We start from the raw sequence: 18,529 nt of genomic DNA on the forward strand, positions 1-18,529 counted from the left end.
TCGCTGCTGATCCATTCGATTGGGCCCTCGGGATCGCCTCTTACGAAGTTGTCCTCGCTGGAGTATGCGCCGACGCTGGCGAAACTAGTCTTAATTTTTCCCACGCATTCTATGGATTTTTCATAACATCTTTTTTTTGAAGACCGAAGTTCTGCAGTTGTTTTCTCCCAATAATTTTTCCAGTGATCACTGGCGTCTCGGTCAGCTTCGGCAATTGCACATTTTAATTTTGCTTCTGCCAGCTGTTTCCGAAGATCTTCAATTTCGCATTTCTGGGCTTCGGCTTGGGCTTTTGAAGTAGCTTCGTCCTCTTTTATCTTGTTCACCAATGAATTCAAAATTGTATCTTTTTCAAGACCTTCGTTCCTTAGTTCAATTACCTCGGAACGAAGGTTGTTCAAAGCTATAGTGCATCCTTCATCTTCGGCACTTTTTTGCGCCCTAAGGGTGTTGCTAAGAATTAGGCCCTGTGGAAGGATTGCGGTATTAAGTATAAGCAAATAAGAAAATCTTTTGTTTTTACAGTACAAAAAGTTTATTATCGTACCTTTAAGCTATTATATGCTAAGTTGTCGGCTAATTCATCTTTTGATAGCACCGAGAGCCCGTCTTCTAGTGTCGGGAATCCGTAACTTTTGCTCATCTCCCGGCAGACAGAGATCTCCTTGCTGTCTGGGAGACAATACAAGAAGTCTTCTTCTCCGCTACCATTAAATATCAACGCCCCTTTTGGATATTTTAGTCTTTTGCCATAATATTGAGCTTCTCGCTTTTCTTCCGCAGATAACCTTTTTCCCGAAGCATGTCGTACAATATAGTCAAGAGCTTCGGAAAAAGCTTCGGGTGTGGGAGTGGCAGTTTGTTCATACAGAAGTTGTTCTGAAGCTTCTCTTCCCGTTTCTTTATCTCCAATTTCTAGGGATTCCTTTTTGGCGGGCTTTGAGGGCCCAGCTTCGGGTTTGGCATGACTCTTTGCAGCTTCGACTTCAGTTTGCTTTGTTTCAATTTGCGTTTTTGAAACTTCAGATGTTTTCCCTCGAGTAGAGCTTGAAGTCTTTATTTCTTCCAGTACATCTAGTACGTGGACCATCCTTTTCCTCTTAGGGGTAACTGTAAGATCTTTTTGTGCCTTCGGCACTGTCACCTCTGCCGAAGGACTTATAACTTCTGATATCTTTGTTCTCTCGACCTCCGGCTCACCCAATTTGGCCAATGGTGCCTTCGGCGTTGCAGTCGTCTCTCCAGTCTTCTGCATAAGCGCAGTTTCTTTGGCTTCGTTAGCTGAAGAGGTCTCACCGCCAAATTCAGGCACTGTGGCCGTTTCGATGTAGCATGGTCGGTGAGTGAGGACCTTCACTTTTTTCCTCTTCGGCGTAGGCTCACTAGAGACAGCCGAAGCAACATCTTTCACAGGAGCCGCACCTTTCCTTTTCTGACCCCGTAGTGGGTACCGATAGTCAGGGTACACAAATCCTATAGCATCAAAAACTCTGTTTAGTCTCTTCTTTTTTCGGTTCCCAAAGGCCGCAGATAATGTGTTATCTTCTGCTCTGGAGTACGGCCCAAGCAATTCGTCACTTGTAGCTTCGATACATTTTAACCAGTCATCATCCAGCTCAACAAACTTACCTTCATATCTGAATGTGTACTTTAATCGAACTAGCTCTCCTTCGCCAATCTTAGTAATAGTCTCCTTCAGCATTTCCCACTTTTCCACAAGTGGCCATACTCTAAAAGCTATAGGTTCCTGGACTAGATCCCTTGTCCCGATAAAAGAACAAACTGTGCTGAAGGCTCTTTGGCATCCTTCGGCTGCCTCATCAATCTCTACCTTCGGCTTCCGAAGGCCGAAGCACTGCCAGATAGGGCGCATGATTATCTCTTTAATGTCTTCTCGTGCCTTTAAACCATTTTTCACATAGAACCATTCTTTCATCCAGTCTCCAGGCCATCTCTTCCGAAAAGTCGGCACTGGGGAGCTTGACCCAGAGCGGGCAACGAAGCTATAACAGCCAAAATTGTTATGATACTGTTCTTTACCCTAGGGCTTCGTCTCATATAGCAGTCTGTGCATACTGCAGAAACTTTTTGCATTTGGCTCCAAGCCCTGGCTCCTCACGGCCCAAACGAAGATTCCCATTCTTATAATCGCTTTGGGGGTAATTTGATGAAGGTAGACCTGATAGATCTTTAAAACCTCAACCACAAATCTGTTTAAGGGGAACCGAAGCCCATCTTTGAAAAAGCTTCGGAAGATCACGACTTCATTCTCTTCGGGAGTAGGCACAGTCTTCTCTCCGTCATCTGCCCTCACAGTAGACATATCTCGAAAATATCTCCCACTCATATTGTCAAGGTGACTCTGCTTAATAGTTGATTTTCCGAAGACTGTGTGACTTGGTCGCCACGGTCGATCTTCGGAGTCTTCACCTCCACTTTCCATATCATAATTGTCACTTTCACCAGTATCTTCAGATAAACCTTCTAAAATCTCCCTAGTGATCTTCTTTGTATTCGTCTTTGCTATCGATTCAAGAAACCCAAGACTCTTCTCCTTAGAAAGGCTCAGCTTCGTTTCGGCAACAACTTTTTTTATCTTGAGTCATCTTCGGGAATGTTGAAAATGTGCTCTTAAGACCGAAGCTAAAAAATCTAAAAAGCCAGGCAAGCGTTGGTATGCAAGAGCTAAAAATTGGGAAAGCAAGAGCAGATGGCAAGAAAGCGTGCCAAATGTGCTCGCAGTGTGCTCTTATTTATACGCCTAGTGCGTTCCAAGTGGGAGGGCCCCGCTTGTAATTGTCTGTTGCTATTCTAGCAAAGGGAAGGTGTTTTTTCGGACCTTCGGCTTAAGGCCTTCGTCCATATCGCAATCTGAATTTAGTATTCTAACAAATTAATATTGCGAGGGGCTACTGTTGGGGGCCTTCGGCTTCCGAAGGTCCTCAAAAACATGATTTAACAATATTTCTGGAGTATGATACATGAACAGGTACCTTCGGACTTAGGTCAAAACCGCAGTGTGAAGAAGCATGAAGAATACGAAGGATGGTGCATAGCCGAAGCTATGCGCAGGGGAGCTTCGGCATGATAGCAGAAAAGGAAACCGACTTAAAGAGGAAAAGGCTATTTAGACCCCGATGGATTACCATAGAGTTATTAACAAATGTAAAGGGCATGAGTGTAATTTTACATGGGCTGCGTCTCATGCCTATAAATAGATGAACAGTGCTCCCGTACTGTTCAGGCTGACTTGGCATTTGCTTTTGCGTCACGCTTGTACTTTTGCCTTCTCCCAAGCCGAAGGTACATTTGTAATTTGTTATCATTTCTATTTTTCAATAAAGATAAGATAGAAATGAGGTAATAATAATATTCAAGTGCTTATGTTATTTCCTATACCTTATATGAATCCTTCTTCATTATGTGTTGTACTTATGAAGGTATGTCCTTCATATCCTTCGTCCGAAACTCATTATATCCCAAGGGAAATAATGCTTCGAAGGACGAAGGACTTTAACGTTTAACAATTTCTGTGTTGCCTTGTTCTTAATTCATAGCATTTAAAGACAAGTCCCCAACAGGTCCCAGACCGTCCGAACTCTGACCGTGGACCGTCCAAACCATTAGTTTCTGGACAGTGCCTTTGAATAGTCTAAAGCATCAGACCACAGACCATCTGGGTGTGCACCACGAACCATTCGCAATAGGTAGTTAAGTCGACCAGAGACAGCCAACCACCCATTCTCAGCTTTCGAAACCTCTATATCACACAAAGCAACCAAAAGTGCTCTCTTGTCGTTTGTGAGCGGACGAAGGCTTTCTTCCGCGAACTCTCCAGGAGATGCTTGGAACTCATCTCAACATGTATTCCTCTCGGTATTTGCAATCTAGTTGGGTTACCTTAGTTTTCTCAACATATTGGGTTGTCTAGGGTTTGTGTCTCTGATTTGTAATTGGCAAATCGATTCAACAACACTGATGGGGGATTAGATTATGCTATCAGTTGTGACCATGCTACTAAAATTTGTGATTGTTCCATTGGTTATTCTTGTCAATATCAATAAAATTATCAATCGAGTGATCTCTGGATGTCAAGGTCACCTCTACAGACGCGTGGATCGTCCTTCAGGGTTGCGTAGACCGTCCGAGAGTAGCAGCGCGGGTCGTCCCCCCCTAGCGTGAACATTCCGCTAGTGGAAGTTCAGCGTAGCTTGCAAGTCTTAAATTATGGCTTATTTTATTATGTTAATTATTGGATATAGCTTTTGTAATACAATGGTCTAGGCAAACTCAAGAAGATGACAAGGTGCTTCAAGGTTGGTGCTTCAAAGCGCCACAGTGCAAGCGATGATGTGGATTATGATCCTACTGCAGATACAGAATCCCAGCCATCAGTTGGAGAAATGTTTCTCTTGTTGCAAAAGATGCTCCACAAAGGCACCCATGTTTTCCAATTGATGTCTTAGATGGACATTTCCCAAGAGAATATTTTCTTTGGTGGAGTACTATTTTAGAAGGACAACTAATTAGTACTCTCTGCCCAGTGATACCAACATTCAATCTTTCACACTTAGTTGTAGTTCGATGTCTTCTAGGGAAATTTAATGGATACAAACTTTTACAAGCACCATGTGATTGATTGGGAGTACATTCAAAATGAGACATCGATGGAGGGTTTGATTCCGAAGTTCCAAGTATGTTGGTTGTATGACTTTATGGGTCTCAAGACAGATTATAATGAGATGGTAATCAGACATTTCCTTGCAATTGTTGAGATAGATATTGAGGATAAAACTATATCTAGATGACAGGCTTTAAGAGGTGTGATGGGACTTTTGCTGAATTTGCTGCCGCAAATAGTTTGAACTATGATTTGATATCAGCTTGCATTGACCTTTATACTAAGGATAACCTTGAGGAACATGTGCAATGTTATGAGCCTGCAAGGTTAGGGATTGATAGAAGAATTGGTGAAACATGAGGACTCAGACACCATCTTCAATGATCAACAAGATTGCTAGAGTCACCTCCTTCCCAAGAGTGCGGAAAAAACAAGATTAGAGATAAGTTTTAAACATTATTCACCATGTGATGAATGGTGAGGTAATGAATGTGGCCACCTTTATGCCGGGACAACCCAATCACCTCAATATGGACAAGAACCAAAATTTGACCTAAGAACCTTATATCATGGCCTTGATCAAGGCAAAGATAAGGTTTGAGGGCAGATGTGAGGTGGATCACACTTAGTTTAAACCTTTCAAGAATGAGACTGCTTTCCTAATCAGACCTCTAACTCCATTATCAAATGATGGAGAGGCAGCAAGTGATGATGAGCATGATGCTCCTATTCATGAGGAAGCTCAGCAGATGTGTGATATCCTGGCCCCTGGGATGGGATATCCTGGCCCAAGGCTTAATAGAATTAATAGAGTATTCATACCAATAAGGTGCGTCTTCTTTTTTCGGAAGCTTATCTCGAAAGAACCTCCAAGTTAAGCGTGCTTGTCTTGGAGCAATTTGGGATGGGTGACCGACCGGGAAGTTTTCTCGGGTGCACATGAGTGAGGACAAAGTGCGCACAAAAGACTCGTATTGGTCTATGAGGATAATATATGATCTTAGAGAGCTGTCAGGAATAAGTACCGCCGCTCCAGGGATTGGACGAGATGTTACAAGTGGTATCAAAGCCGACCCTTGAGGTTTCACGGGTGTGTGTGGGCTAGGGGGTTCGGGTATATGGCGCACGACGCATGTGGGCCCGGAGTGGTCACATGGCATGGCATAGGACGACACTAGACACACAGACGTGGCTAAGAGGGGGAGGTCCTGGATTGGGGTTTACCGACGAGGACATCAGTCTTCTAAGGGGGTGGATTGTGATATCCTGGCCCCTGGGATGAGATATCCTGGCCCAAGGTTTAATAGAATTAATAGAGTATTCATACCAATAAGGTGCATCTTCTTTTTCGGAAGCCTATCTCGAAAGAACCTCCAAGTTAAGCGTGCTTGGCTTGGAGCAATTTGGGATCGGTGACCGACCGAGAAGTTTTCTCGGGTGCGCATGAGTGAGGACAAAGTGCGCACAAAAGACTCGTGTTGGTCTGTGGGGACAATATATGATCCTAGAGAGCTGCCAGGAGTAAGTACCGCCGGTCCAGGGATTAGACGGGGTGTTACAAGATGCCACAACCTCCACCTCAGCATGGACAATACTGGTAGCCATCTTCAGGTTCATTTGATCCCTACTTCCAGCAGTTGCAGCATGGGTTCTAGACCCACTAGATGGTCAATTCCAGGCTCTACAACATCATATGGGTGGTCGTTTTCAGTCTATGCAGACTCAAGTGGATGCATAGTTTAGGGAGACGTTGGAGGCTACTGATGATCGCTTTGATGACATGAACTCAGAATTATGTGAACTTTGTAGTCACATCCAAGAGCATGTCCATGCCCCATCATGACTCGATGAACAACATGCAATAGAGTTTGGGATTGGAAAAAAATAAGAAATTTTTTGATTTGTTTGAGATTTAAACTCATCCAATACCCTCCAATCCACATGGGTTAAGATGAAAATGGATAAGCTATTATTTTTAATTTTTCCTGATCCGCTCTAATTCATGTGTAATAAGAATAACCGAACAATCCCAATGGAGGAATTTCCCACGGGGAATCGGGATAGGAGCCATTGTCATCTTTAGGGCCTGTTTGTTTACCCCCCAGATTATATAATCTGGATTAAATAATCCTAAGAGGCAAACAAACAGTCCAGCTTATTTGTCGAGATTATATAATCTAACCCCTTGGATTATGATAATCCATAAGCAAGTGAGGAGGTGCTTATTTCAGATTATTTTTCCCCACTTCCCCCACTACCCTTTCAAGTTTCCTAGAAATTACCCACCATTGCCATTATAATCCACCGAATCGTTTTTGCGAGCCCGCCGCCCAACAGAAACACGCCGCCCAGCCCCCACCCTCCGCGCGATCCCGCCCCCCGCCATGTGCAGCCGGAACGACGGGAAGCGGTGGCGCTGCAAGAAGGCGGCCGTGCCGGGGTACCTGTTCTGCGACCACCACATCGCGTGGTCCACACGCAAGCGCAAGCCAAATGTTGTTTGTAGCTTGATTTGTAGCTTGATGTAGATGTGAATGAGGATGAGGAGGAGGACGAGGCTTTTGTAGCTGCGCGAGATCGAGGCCAAATGTTGAAAAGAGTTGGATCTATGCTCGATGCATTTGGTACGTATTATGGTGAAACTTTTCTTAACAAGTCAGTGAGAAGAAAACCTAGTTCAACTGGCTATGATTGGGTGATGACAACAATTAGTAATCCAAACAATTGCTATGATATGTTTCGGATGAGTAGACCTCTTATTGAAAAGTTGCATGACTTGTTGATTTCATCATATGGACTGAATTCTGTTACACCTACCCAGTTATCCTATGGCCAAACAATCCAAAATAATACATGCATGTATGGCTCTTCATAATTTTATTCGTGACAGTTCTTTGGCAGATAAAGAATTTGACCGTTGTGATGAAGATGAAGATTATATGTCAATGCCATCATCTCAGCCTAGTACTAGTCAATTTGGGGATGAAGAAGGTGACATGAATGCCTTCCGTGATAATATTGCTAATGCAATATTTGCCAATGTCAATTGATTTTTTTTTCAAATTATTTATGTAATAAATTATGAATACTCAGAAACGTTTGTTACATTGTTCATCTCATATATGAGTTTCAACCTAGTACAAATATAGAGGGCATTCTTGTCTTTCTCGTACAAAAGAATCTTATTAACAACTCAAATAATCTGGGTAAACAAACAGAACTACTCAGATTATATAATCCAGATTATATAATCCTCCAAAAATAATTCAGATTATATAATCCATAGGGGTAAACAAACATGCCCTTAATCACGGATGTGAATTTAGCGTGAGATTAGGTGACTACTGCGAGTCGTTTGTGATAAGTCTTATCTATTTCCGGTGGAAGATTGTGTTTTAGAGAAGTAAACAAGAGACCGAGATAGAGATTTCACAAAATTAGACCATTAGCTTTTGAACCGCCTAGATCCTTTATTCCCCCCAAATAAAATGAACGCCGATCTGCTCCTCGGTCCAGGCCCAATAACGCGGCGTGGTATCGCTTTCGCGTCTGCGTGCGTGCGTGTGCAGGCAGGCAGGCGGCTGGCCTCCGTCCGCGCATCCTCTTCTGGCGAGGAGCTCCCCCACGCAGCCGCTGCTCTCTCCACGTCCTCTGTTCCTTCCCCTCCCCGATCTCCCCCAATCCGACCAAACCGGCAGAGCCGGGGGGCGGCGATGGCGCTGCGACGGGCGCTCCTCAGATCGGCAGAGATCTCTTTCGAACGCAAGGTCCGACACCCCCCCCCCCCCCCCCCCTTCTCCGTATCCTTGACATTTTGTTCGGTTGGATCCAGTAGCCGGGAGATTCGGAATCCCGCGCGCGAGTTGGGCCTAGCCAGCTGGCGTCGTAGCCGCACTCTGGGAGGCATGTGGGTTCGAGCCGCGGAGGGTAGGGGTAGGGGCGGGTTTCAGTTGTTGGCCTGTTGCTGTATTTCGCGTGGTGATGGAATTTAATCTCTTCCGGCGCGACGGCATGTTAGATTGACAATGTTTGGAAATGGGTGAAAAACTGAGACAGGGGCAGGGTTTCGACTTTCGAGGGGAGATGCGCTTGGAGTGCAACAGTGCACCCCTCCACTCTTTCTGCATGATTAATATGTACCTGTTGTAAGAGTTGTTTCCACTGGAACATGCGAGGTTCAATTGTGAACTGAGAGTCTGAACCTGAACATGCTATTCTTGTGGACAGCATCATTGAAGAAAATCTATACTAATGCTGCTCTTGATCCAAAATCCAAACGAGGGACAAACTTTGTTCTTCTAGCTATGCTTATGTCCTGTGGGTGCATTCCATTGTTAATTGCTACTTTTTGTTTGATTCGGTAAACGTGGTCAGGTATTCAGTAATAGGGAACAAAAGGGACTTCGTATAATTTTTTTTTTTGTGTGTAGACCTTTCGGAATTTGAACATGGTGTTTAGGTGAATTTGAACATGGTGTTTCTGCATCCTTGGATAGGCCACTGGATTTTTGCAGCAAATAACTTTCACCATCTTAAATACTCCACCTATTTTATTCTTGGTATTTCATTCATAACTCTGGGCTATGTCTCAAATAGTCATGTAGCAGATAATGAAGGTTTCCTCTTATCACTCTTATGTGACTAGTAGGATAATCTGAATTGCTTACTTGCTACTGGCTGAGCAGAGTTTTGTATTTGTGGACTAGATTTTAAATATTGTTGAATTGGTTGTCAGGCCTTTGTTGTTAGTTTGTCATCTGGTAGACTGATATGAAAGCTTTAAGCATATGGATTTTTTCAGATATGCTGTGACTTGCACATTCATTTCTTGTATGGAAATATGAACTGATCTGAGATCCTGAAACCATATCATTAATTTTACTGTTTTCTCCTGATTCATGTACAATCCTTATCTTCGTGTCATTCAGTAATTTTTCTGCTACAGCCAGATCTTGTAGAAAACTGTAAAAAAATTGGCTGTGATGTCCTAGTTCTTATCTAGTCACTGTCTCTTCTTTTTCCTTTTTTTCTTTATCAATTTACTCTGTGCTACTTGATATACTGGAGGCAACAGAGTCCATATAAATTCATTGCCATATGTTGATCATGGTATTTGAATCCTATCGATGAAAATTGAAATGTTAGTACCGCTTTACTCACTTGGGAATGAATCTTTCCACCTTTTGCTTCTGAATTTCTGATAGTCACTGCAGTAAACTAACTATGAATATATCAATTTATGAATAGTGTAAAAGCACTTTTTCCTAACAATATGTTATTTCCCAGACTACTATGATTCGTTGGCATGCCCCTCACTTTTAACTTTCTTTCAGGCTGCAATTGAGTACATTCATTCTTTATCAAGGGCACAGCCTGCTCGTTCTCTCAATGGTGCTGGCCTTTGTCCTGCTAGTAGATCACTTAGCACCCAGGCCGCCACTACGTCAAGCACACCACAACCTCCGCCTCCCCCACCCCCTCCAGAGAAGACTCACTTTGGTGGCCTCAAAGACGAGGATCGCATTTTCACCAACCTCTATGGTCTGCATGACCCTTTTCTGAAAGGCGCGATGAAGAGAGGTGACTGGTATAGGACCAAGGATTTGGTGATCAAGGGGGCAGACTGGATAGTTAATGAAATGAAGAAATCAGGTCTTCGGGGTCGTGGAGGTGCAGGTTTTCCTTCTGGTCTCAAATGGTCCTTTATGCCCAAGGTTTCAGATGGACGCCCTTCTTATCTTGTCGTTAATGCTGATGAGAGTGAGCCTGGAACTTGCAAAGATAGAGAAATCATGCGCCATGACCCCCACAAGCTTCTGGAAGGATGCCTTATTGCTGGAGTTGGAATGAGGGCATCAGCTGCTTACATCTACATTAGAGGTGAATACGTGAATGAGCGTCTCAACCTTGAGAAAGCTCGGCAGGAAGCGTATGCAGCTGGACTTCTGGGTAAGAATGCTTGTGGCTCTGGTTATGATTTTGATGTGCATATTCATTTTGGTGCTGGTGCGTACATCTGTGGTGAAGAGACCGCCCTACTAGAGAGCCTTGAAGGGAAGCAGGGCAAACCTAGGCTGAAGCCACCTTTCCCAGCCAATGCTGGGCTCTACGGCTGCCCCACAACTGTGACTAATGTAGAAACTGTGGCTGTATCCCCAACAATTCTTAGGCGCGGTCCAGAATGGTTTGCAAGCTTTGGGCGCAAGAACAACTCTGGAACCAAGCTCTATTGCATCTCAGGGCATGTGAACAAACCTTGCACCGTGGAAGAGGAAATGAGCATACCTCTGAAGGAGTTGCTCGAGAGGCACTGTGGAGGTGTGAGAGGGGGATGGGACAACCTGCTTGCGGTAATTCCTGGCGGTTCATCTGTTCCCCTTTTGCCAAAGCACATATGTGATGATGTGTTGATGGACTATGATGCACTGAAGGCTGTGCAATCTGGATTGGGTACCGCAGCTGTTATCGTGATGGACAAATCTACGGATGTCGTTGACGCGATTGCTAGGCTGTCCTACTTCTACAAGCATGAGAGTTGTGGGCAGTGCACGCCTTGCCGAGAGGGGACACCCTGGCTCTGGATGATCATGGAGAGGCTCAAGGTTGGTGACGCGAAGCTGGAGGAAATTGACATGCTTCATGAGGTCACGAAGCAAATCGAAGGGCATACTATCTGTGCGCTTGGGGATGCTGCGGCATGGCCTGTGCAGGGGCTTATCAGGCACTTCAGGCCAGAGTTGGAGCGGAGGATCCGCGAGCGAGCTGAAAGGGAGCTGTTGGCGGCTTCTGCATAATGTGTCAGCCATGTTGCCCCTGTACTAGTTTCCTGATTTCTTCCTACCGAAATAATACAAACTGATGGAGCTCCTTTCTGTGTAAGGAAATGTAGCCTTCCTGGTTTCTTTAAACCATCATTTATTTGATGCACTCAAGCAGCTGGTGAATTTTGATGGACTAGATAAACTTTCCAAAGTAGAAACAAACTCGAGGGTTGTACCGTGTATGCTACATAATATTATTGTGGATGTGTATGTCTACCTGCATGTGTCTTCAATGCTGAGCTATGTATGGTTTGGGCGTTTGGCTTGAATGATCCCCTAATTCGAGTTAGGTGTTTGAAATCTGTCCAGATCTGTGACTCACTTGCATCTACAGTGACCAGCGCCACCTGCGTGGTATCTGGCAACGTAGGTGGTGTACACCCTTCGGTCGCTAGGGCCATGTTCCTTGTTCTGTCGTTGGAGGATCTCAGGGTTGGTTGTGGCATCAACGTATATCATAGTGCTGTTGGCTGCAGCCTGTGCCCATCAGCTCGTACAGTGCACTGTATTAAGCTGTCAGTGCCAGACAGGCCACTGGGGTAGGGTTTAGCGGTCGATAAATAAAACTGAGTGGATTCTTGCCAGCAGGTATTTGAAAGCAAACTGCTCTGTGAGAAACAAGCTAGGCCCTGCTCGGTTAAATCTTAAGCTTCAACAGTTAAATCTTATTAGAAAAGAAAATGTTGAGGATGATGTAGAAAATAAAGATAGGACGTTAGTTTAGGGTGTAGTTTATTTAGGTCACTTTATGGTGTGTGTAATATTTTTGATAAAAATTTGTAAAATAGGACATTGTTGGAAAGTTTTTTTAATGAATTGATCACTATATTTTAAGATATAGCGCTGATTTAAGGGTAATGTTGGAGATATCGAGAGCTGCCATAGCATGTCTTGAAAAGGATTTTTTTTATTTTGCAAAAGAGTACGATGAATCATTTTTCTATGTAGTTGAAGCCATGAGTACGAGTTACTCGTTCCAATTCAGTTCAACTATTCAAGCACTTACCTTTCGGGCAACCACAACCAGGTGTGAGTGTGATGCAATGTGCAATGCCTTGAACCACAGAGAACGTCCAGCCGAAGTCACTCCGAGCCTGTGGGTAGAACATACGCAAGGTGGTAGTAGTAGGTAAAAGTGAAACCGGGCCAAAAATACGTTGCTTTCCAGTTTCCACTCGTTGGCCACATCTATCGCAGCAGCCACTGCAAACCAGGCACCTTCGGCCTCAAAGCAACCACCACAGGCATATACACAATTCCAAGCAACCCACCCTCCACATCACCCCCAGATAAAAAAAGAAAGAACGCGGCCAAAAGAAACTTTGAGAGAAAAAAACACACACACACACAAAACTACCCTGTTCATTCATTTAGCTCCCCATATCCCCTTTCTCGAGCTCTTCTTGGTCATCTTGACCACTCTGCTGCGCTGCCCGTTCGCGGTGGCCTCGGCGTCATCGGGCTCTCTGGCGTGAGGTACGGCGACGTCGACCCGGACGACGTGATGGTCCGACGTCCCTTTGGAGGAGACGACCGTGTAGGATCCGGGCACGAACTTGTAGGGGCAGTTGGGCGACGCCATGATGTAGTCCACCCTCGTGCCGTACTTGCACGTCCCCTGCACGTCTGGCGAGTTTCCGTCCAAGGCAATGCAATAATGTTTCAGACTTTCTTTCAGTGCAGGTAGCAAAGCGAAACTGACTGGAGGATCTGTAGCCTGTAGGGCATATGGCATGACATGTACCTTGCCCTTTGGCCACGACCACCACCGCCTCGCATTCTCCCGCGAAGTCCTTGGCGTCGACGTACTGCTTCGCCTTGAGGTACTGCATCACCTCCACCTTGGGCGTCGGCTTGCCGATCTCCTCGTAGTACTGCATGCGGCAGAACGATAACGAGGCCGTCCGAAGGTGAGAATCCCACGCGGGCATAGTTGCCGAATGCACGGTCGTCGTCGTCATGCCGGCGGGCGTAGCTCAGCTGCTAGGCACGTACGTACGTACGTACCTTGACGATGTCGGCCCATCGGTCGGCGGAGTAGTCGGTGCCGTCGAGCGCGTTGAGGCCGCCGGCGAGGATGTGCGGGCCGTCGCCGCCGGAGCGCATGATGGCGTCCACCTGCTTCATCCTCCACCCCTCGTCCAGGTGGTCCAGGTGCGTGCAGTGGAAGTTCACCTCGCCGGCGTCCGGCACCTCGATCGTCACGCGCAGCACGTTCCTGCAGCAACGCAGCACGTACGCCTGCTCAGCTCGGTGATCCTTTCATGAACTGTGAGAGCCACCAGTCGCTCGAGAAGCAAACAGACAGCAAGGATGGATCGCGTCACGTCACGCCTTTGGAGACGACAGACGACGACAGGCCATTTATGCGTGGACAGTGCTTTGGAGGAGCTCGATCAGCTCAGCTGCACGGGCTCTGACGGATGACCGTTTCCTGTGACCATAAATCCTGCAGCTAGCGCGTGCCTACGGTCCCTTGAAAACGAATCTTTTTTCATGACACGAAGATAACGCGTACTAGTGTCACAGGGCACCTGCTGATCACCAGCTAACTAAAAGTTAGCTTAAACCAGCTAACTAAGAATTAATATTTAGGCTATACTCCCTCCGTCCCAAAGTTGTAGCAGTGGTTTTATCACTTGAATTTTTATGTCTATATTCAAATAGATGATAATAAATCTAGACACGTATATAAAACACGCACATTAAGTAAAATATTATATGAATCTATTAATTATCTAAAATCAATTTTAATTTAGGACAGATGGAGTATTTTTTAGGCAAATCTTTTGACTAGTTGCTAGCCGACTAGCTAACCAAGCATAGCTTAATTTAAGCGAATTGCCCCCAACTAGTAATTAGGCATATGCCCATATGTGTCCAAGCCGGCCCTGAATATGAGGTTCAGGGGAAAATCATGGATATATAGATTGTTGAAGAACTGTATGCTGGAGACAGGACACCTAGCTACCACGAATCAGAGAGGGGGAAAAGAAAGATATCCCATGCGCTGTGCGCCGGGCCGGTAGGGCCGGATATTTATAACTGACAGAAAAAAAGAGAGATAATGGAAAATAAAAAAAACCAAGCGTGCTGGTGCTGCGCCGCAGTAACGTCGGCTCGGCTGGGCGCTGGCTCCTGTGCATGGGCACGTGGTTCCCGTCCAGAGGCGTTCGCCCAGGGAGTTGTCTCGCCCGGAAAGCCCCTGCCCAGCTACCACTCCTTCCGTCCCTGACGGCGACCACTCGGCAGCAGAGATCATCGCGCGCACGGGATGGGAGGACGGGACGGCAGAGAGAGGTCCCCCTCTCCTCCTCCCACCGATCACAGCCCGCTATCACAATTCACATTCTTCGCGGAGACGACGACGTGCAGTGTGTCTTCTCCTACCTCTCGCATCCGGTCAGTCTCTCTCTCAGCAGTAGCAGCAGCTAGCTAGCGAGACCAGCGAAGCATGCATGTGGGGCGCATTTGGCTTTGGATCACGTACGTACGGGGGGGGGGGGGGGGGGGGGTGCTCTGCAAAGGCTCGGCGGCGGCGGTGTCTGACCGAGAGTTGTTGCGACAGTGGAGCAGCTCAACTAATCCTTTCCTCTCTTTCTTTTTCTCTTTTTGCCCAATAGCCCCGCCGCCCGGTAGCAGCCGAATCAAGCATGCCATACTTACTCCCTAAGCATCTTGCCGCTTGTCTGGAGCTCTTCCTAATCCCATTATACAGTTGACTTTAGGATCGCCAGGCCCAGGCTGCCTGCTGGCTAGGTGACGACATGCATCAGTCCTACTTCATTTGGTCGTGAGCTCTTTCTCTCTCTCTATCTCGCCCCATTGTAGAAAGAAGAAACATTTAATTATTTATTTAATAGAGTTGTAGAGAGAGAGAGAGAGAGAGAAGGCCCGCCAGGGCCCCAGGAGAACCAGTAAAATGCTGACGCTGATGAATCGGTCACAGCTGTCATGTCTGAGCAGAGTATCTCTGAGTGGCGGCAATCAGAGGCAGGCAGCGCCGACGACGACGAGTTGGAGACACTGTCAGGGTGGGGTCTGGGATTGCATGCTCCTCGCGCCGGCTCTGGCATGTGATGTGTCACGGGGGCTGCGGTCGATTCAGGCCGTCACAGGACAACTGAATCCCATGTTGCTGCTCTATATCCTGTTCTTTCGTACGGGAGATTCAACGGATGCTGCGGTCATTACTATCCCGGTGATAAGTTGGTTAAGTTTGTTGCGTGGCGTAAATGGAATTCATTCCATTAGCGCTGAATGAACCCCTTCGAGGCGCACACGGCACGCAGCAGGAGCAGCTAGGGGCGGGTTGGTAGGCAGTGATGATGGGGGAGGGGAAGGGAGGGGAGGGGAGAGGTGGACTGACCGGAAGTCCGACTGGTCGGCGACGCGGTGCGCCTTCCAGCGCTTGATGGGCCAGCGGGAGAGCACGGCGTTGCCGTACTGGGGCGCCCAGCTCTCGGCGAACACGTAGCGCATGCCCAGGCCCTCGGCCAGCTCCGACAGCGGCCGCATCCCGCGCTCCTCCTCGGCGCGCACGTTCTGCAGCCCGATGATGTCGGCGCCGGCCTCGCGCAGCACCTCCTCCACGCTCCGCCTCCGCGGCCCCGCCTGCTGCTGCTGCTGCTGCTGCTGCCTCTTGCCGTTGCCGCCGACGCCGCGCCACAGCCGGGTCCGCTCCAGGGAGATCTCGTTGTCCTGGACGTTGATGGACACGCGCGGCCTGCTCGGCGACCGCGCCAGGCTCGACGCCGCCTGCGCCTTCAGGATGCCCTTGGGCGGCCGCCGCGCGCCGCCGCCCGGGCTGCCGGGGAGCCCTCCCCCGCGCTCCGCCCCCGCCCCCGACGTCCCCTCGCCGGACACCGCGGGCGCCATGGAGAACATGGCCGCGTTGAACGTCGCCACGCGGATCGTCGTCACCTCCCGCCCTCCGCCACCACCGCCGCCGCACGGCGTGGCCTTGCCGGTGCCGAGCCGCCGCACGGCCACGCGCGCCTGCTTGGGCGGCCCCGCGCCGCCGCCGTGCCGCCGCCGCCGCCGCGGGTGCAGGCACTGCAGGCCGTCGAGGACGCGCCGCAGCACGTGCATCGGCGCGCCGTCCTCGGGCATGTCGAAGTTGGAGACAGGCCGGCGACGCGGCGATCGACCCACCGACGGGCAGGTGCAGGTGCAGCGGCAGCAGTTCCCGAGCGTAGGCCGCCCGTCGAGCTCGCGTCGCGTCCGTGCTTGCTATATGCTCCCTCGCGTGCGTACAGCAGCGTGCTCGCGCGCCGCCCAGAGCGTGCCTAGCTAAGCTCTTCCCGGGAGATCGAGGCCGAGGCCGCGCGCGCGCGTAATATATCACGCGACGCGGGCACGGCGGCTTGCTTTTGCTTCGGCTGCGAGCGGCACGACACACCACACAGGGAAGCGCTGTGGGGATTTTCCGGGGCGTATTTGTCTTTTATTATGTGGCGTGCGGCTGTACGCCCGCGCGTCCGCGTCCCCGTCCCCGCGGGCCGCGGCTGCCTGCGGCTGGCGCAACTGAGATCCGTCTTTCTTTGCTTTTGTGGTACACTGGTACGCATGTACTGTCGTTTCTTGTAACCTATGCGATGTGCGTACCTACCTACCTTACCTCTCGCTTGGTAATTGGTATAGGTTGGTACACACACAAAAAAAACTGGTATGAAAATCATATTGCACACTCAGTAGCAAAACAAAAATAAAACGAAATACAGCGCAAAACTTAACGAAGCCGGCCAAACCGGTAATGATACCTCGCCAAGCCAGGCTTTCGAAGTTGGAGAGAAGCCGCCATCAGAAACTGTGTAACGCTAAGTTGGTTTTTTTTTTTTGCTGTATTCTAATTTCCGTCTCCAGCATTTTATCTATATAGTCACCTAAAACATTGTTTTATATTATAAACTATATTTGTCACACATTAAAGTTTAAATATGGGAATAAGTATAAGTAAGCTATTGGTAAAAACCTAAGACGACTCATTTTCAAAACGGTTTTATAGGTAAAACTTGGAGAACACTTTCTAAAGGTGTTTATCTGTTGGAATAAGATTGTCCTATATAAAAAAAAATTAACTACAGTTACGGTTGCTAGTTTGGGAGCAATGTGATTGAAGAGAATCTAGTGTCCTAAAATCTCTTTTTTATTGAAAATTAAATAGGAAGGGAACCCGGCCTTAACCTCTTTTTAATTACCTTGCTCCTAAACTAGCCAGACAGCCTCTAAGCTTCCCCTATTTAAGGCGAGCGCAGAGCTAGGGTGAACCATTGGAACCATCATTACGTCTAGCTGAGTTATGGTTTCCAATCGATTAAAAATAAATCTTCTACGCCATAGTCCAGGGTCTGGTCTGGTTCTCGCCACAAAGGGTGTGTTGTGTTTGCCATCTTGGCACTAGGAGCCTAGCACTCTCAGACTATAACTCCCTTGTTCGCGCTATCTACCCTGGTCAAGAGCCTGGCTCCACATAAACAAGGTCAAAGTCTGTTTCCTTAGGGCACGTCCGGGTCGCAAATATCAGCTCGTCTGGGTCGGACTCATTTGTTACAAGTGAGCAAACAAGGCGAACTGTAGTAGCTAGGACATGCTAGCTTTATAGTGTGTTTGGTTTGGTTTTTTGCTTTGTCTTTTGATTTTAAAAGCTAAAGGCCAAACTAAAGGGGTGAATTGAGGAAGTAGTTTTTTCTAAAAGCTGATTTTTCGCAGTGTAAAACTGAAAGCACCTCGTACATGATTTTAGTGGCTTTTACATGGAATTGTAAAAATATATGCAAGAACTTTTAGCAACTTTTATGATTTCCACCAAATATTTTTTTTTAGTTTTTTAACGACTCATAGCACACAATAACTTTTTTCACAGTCACATGTCAACCAAATAGATCCTTAGCTGGACCAGATGGACCAGGCCGAGGCGACCAGGTTATAGATGTCCAAACGGGTTGGGCTTGCCGGGCGTCCCGAAAATCAGCATGGGTTTAGCCCGGCACGACACGTAGTAAACCGGGCCCATGTCGCCCCGGTCCGGTCACCGGGTCGTGCCTGGGCCGAAGGCGTGGCATGTCGAGCTAGACCCGACACGACC

The 18,529-nt window shown here is 47.5% G+C and overlaps 2 protein-coding genes across 2 annotated transcripts; one reads left to right on the forward strand and one right to left on the reverse strand.

Moving 5' to 3' along the window:
* The first annotated feature begins 8,167 nt into the window (after nt 1-8,167).
* LOC100273176 (uncharacterized) lies at nt 8,168-11,657 on the forward strand. Its single transcript, NM_001147621.1, is given in 2 exon segments — nt 8,168-8,388; nt 9,955-11,657. Coding segments are annotated over 2 exon segments (1,515 nt in total). The 5' UTR covers nt 8,168-8,334; the 3' UTR covers nt 11,416-11,657.
* Nucleotides 11,658-12,573: 916 nt separating this feature from the next.
* LOC100382080 (uncharacterized) lies at nt 12,574-16,227 on the reverse strand. The gene is made up of 4 exons (NM_001368196.1): nt 15,812-16,227; nt 13,450-13,660; nt 13,187-13,316; nt 12,574-13,068 (listed from the first exon to the last, which is right to left on the reverse strand). The coding sequence occupies exons 1-4, from the start codon at nt 15,958-15,960 to the stop codon at nt 12,809-12,811; spliced, it is 750 nt and encodes a 249-aa protein (NP_001355125.1). The 5' UTR covers nt 15,961-16,227; the 3' UTR covers nt 12,574-12,808.
* Nucleotides 16,228-18,529: the final 2,302 nt, after the last annotated feature.

Source organism: Zea mays, chromosome 7, assembly GCF_902167145.1.
Source record: "Zea mays cultivar B73 chromosome 7, Zm-B73-REFERENCE-NAM-5.0, whole genome shotgun sequence".
Classification (NCBI taxonomy): Eukaryota; Viridiplantae; Streptophyta; class Magnoliopsida; order Poales; family Poaceae; genus Zea; species Zea mays.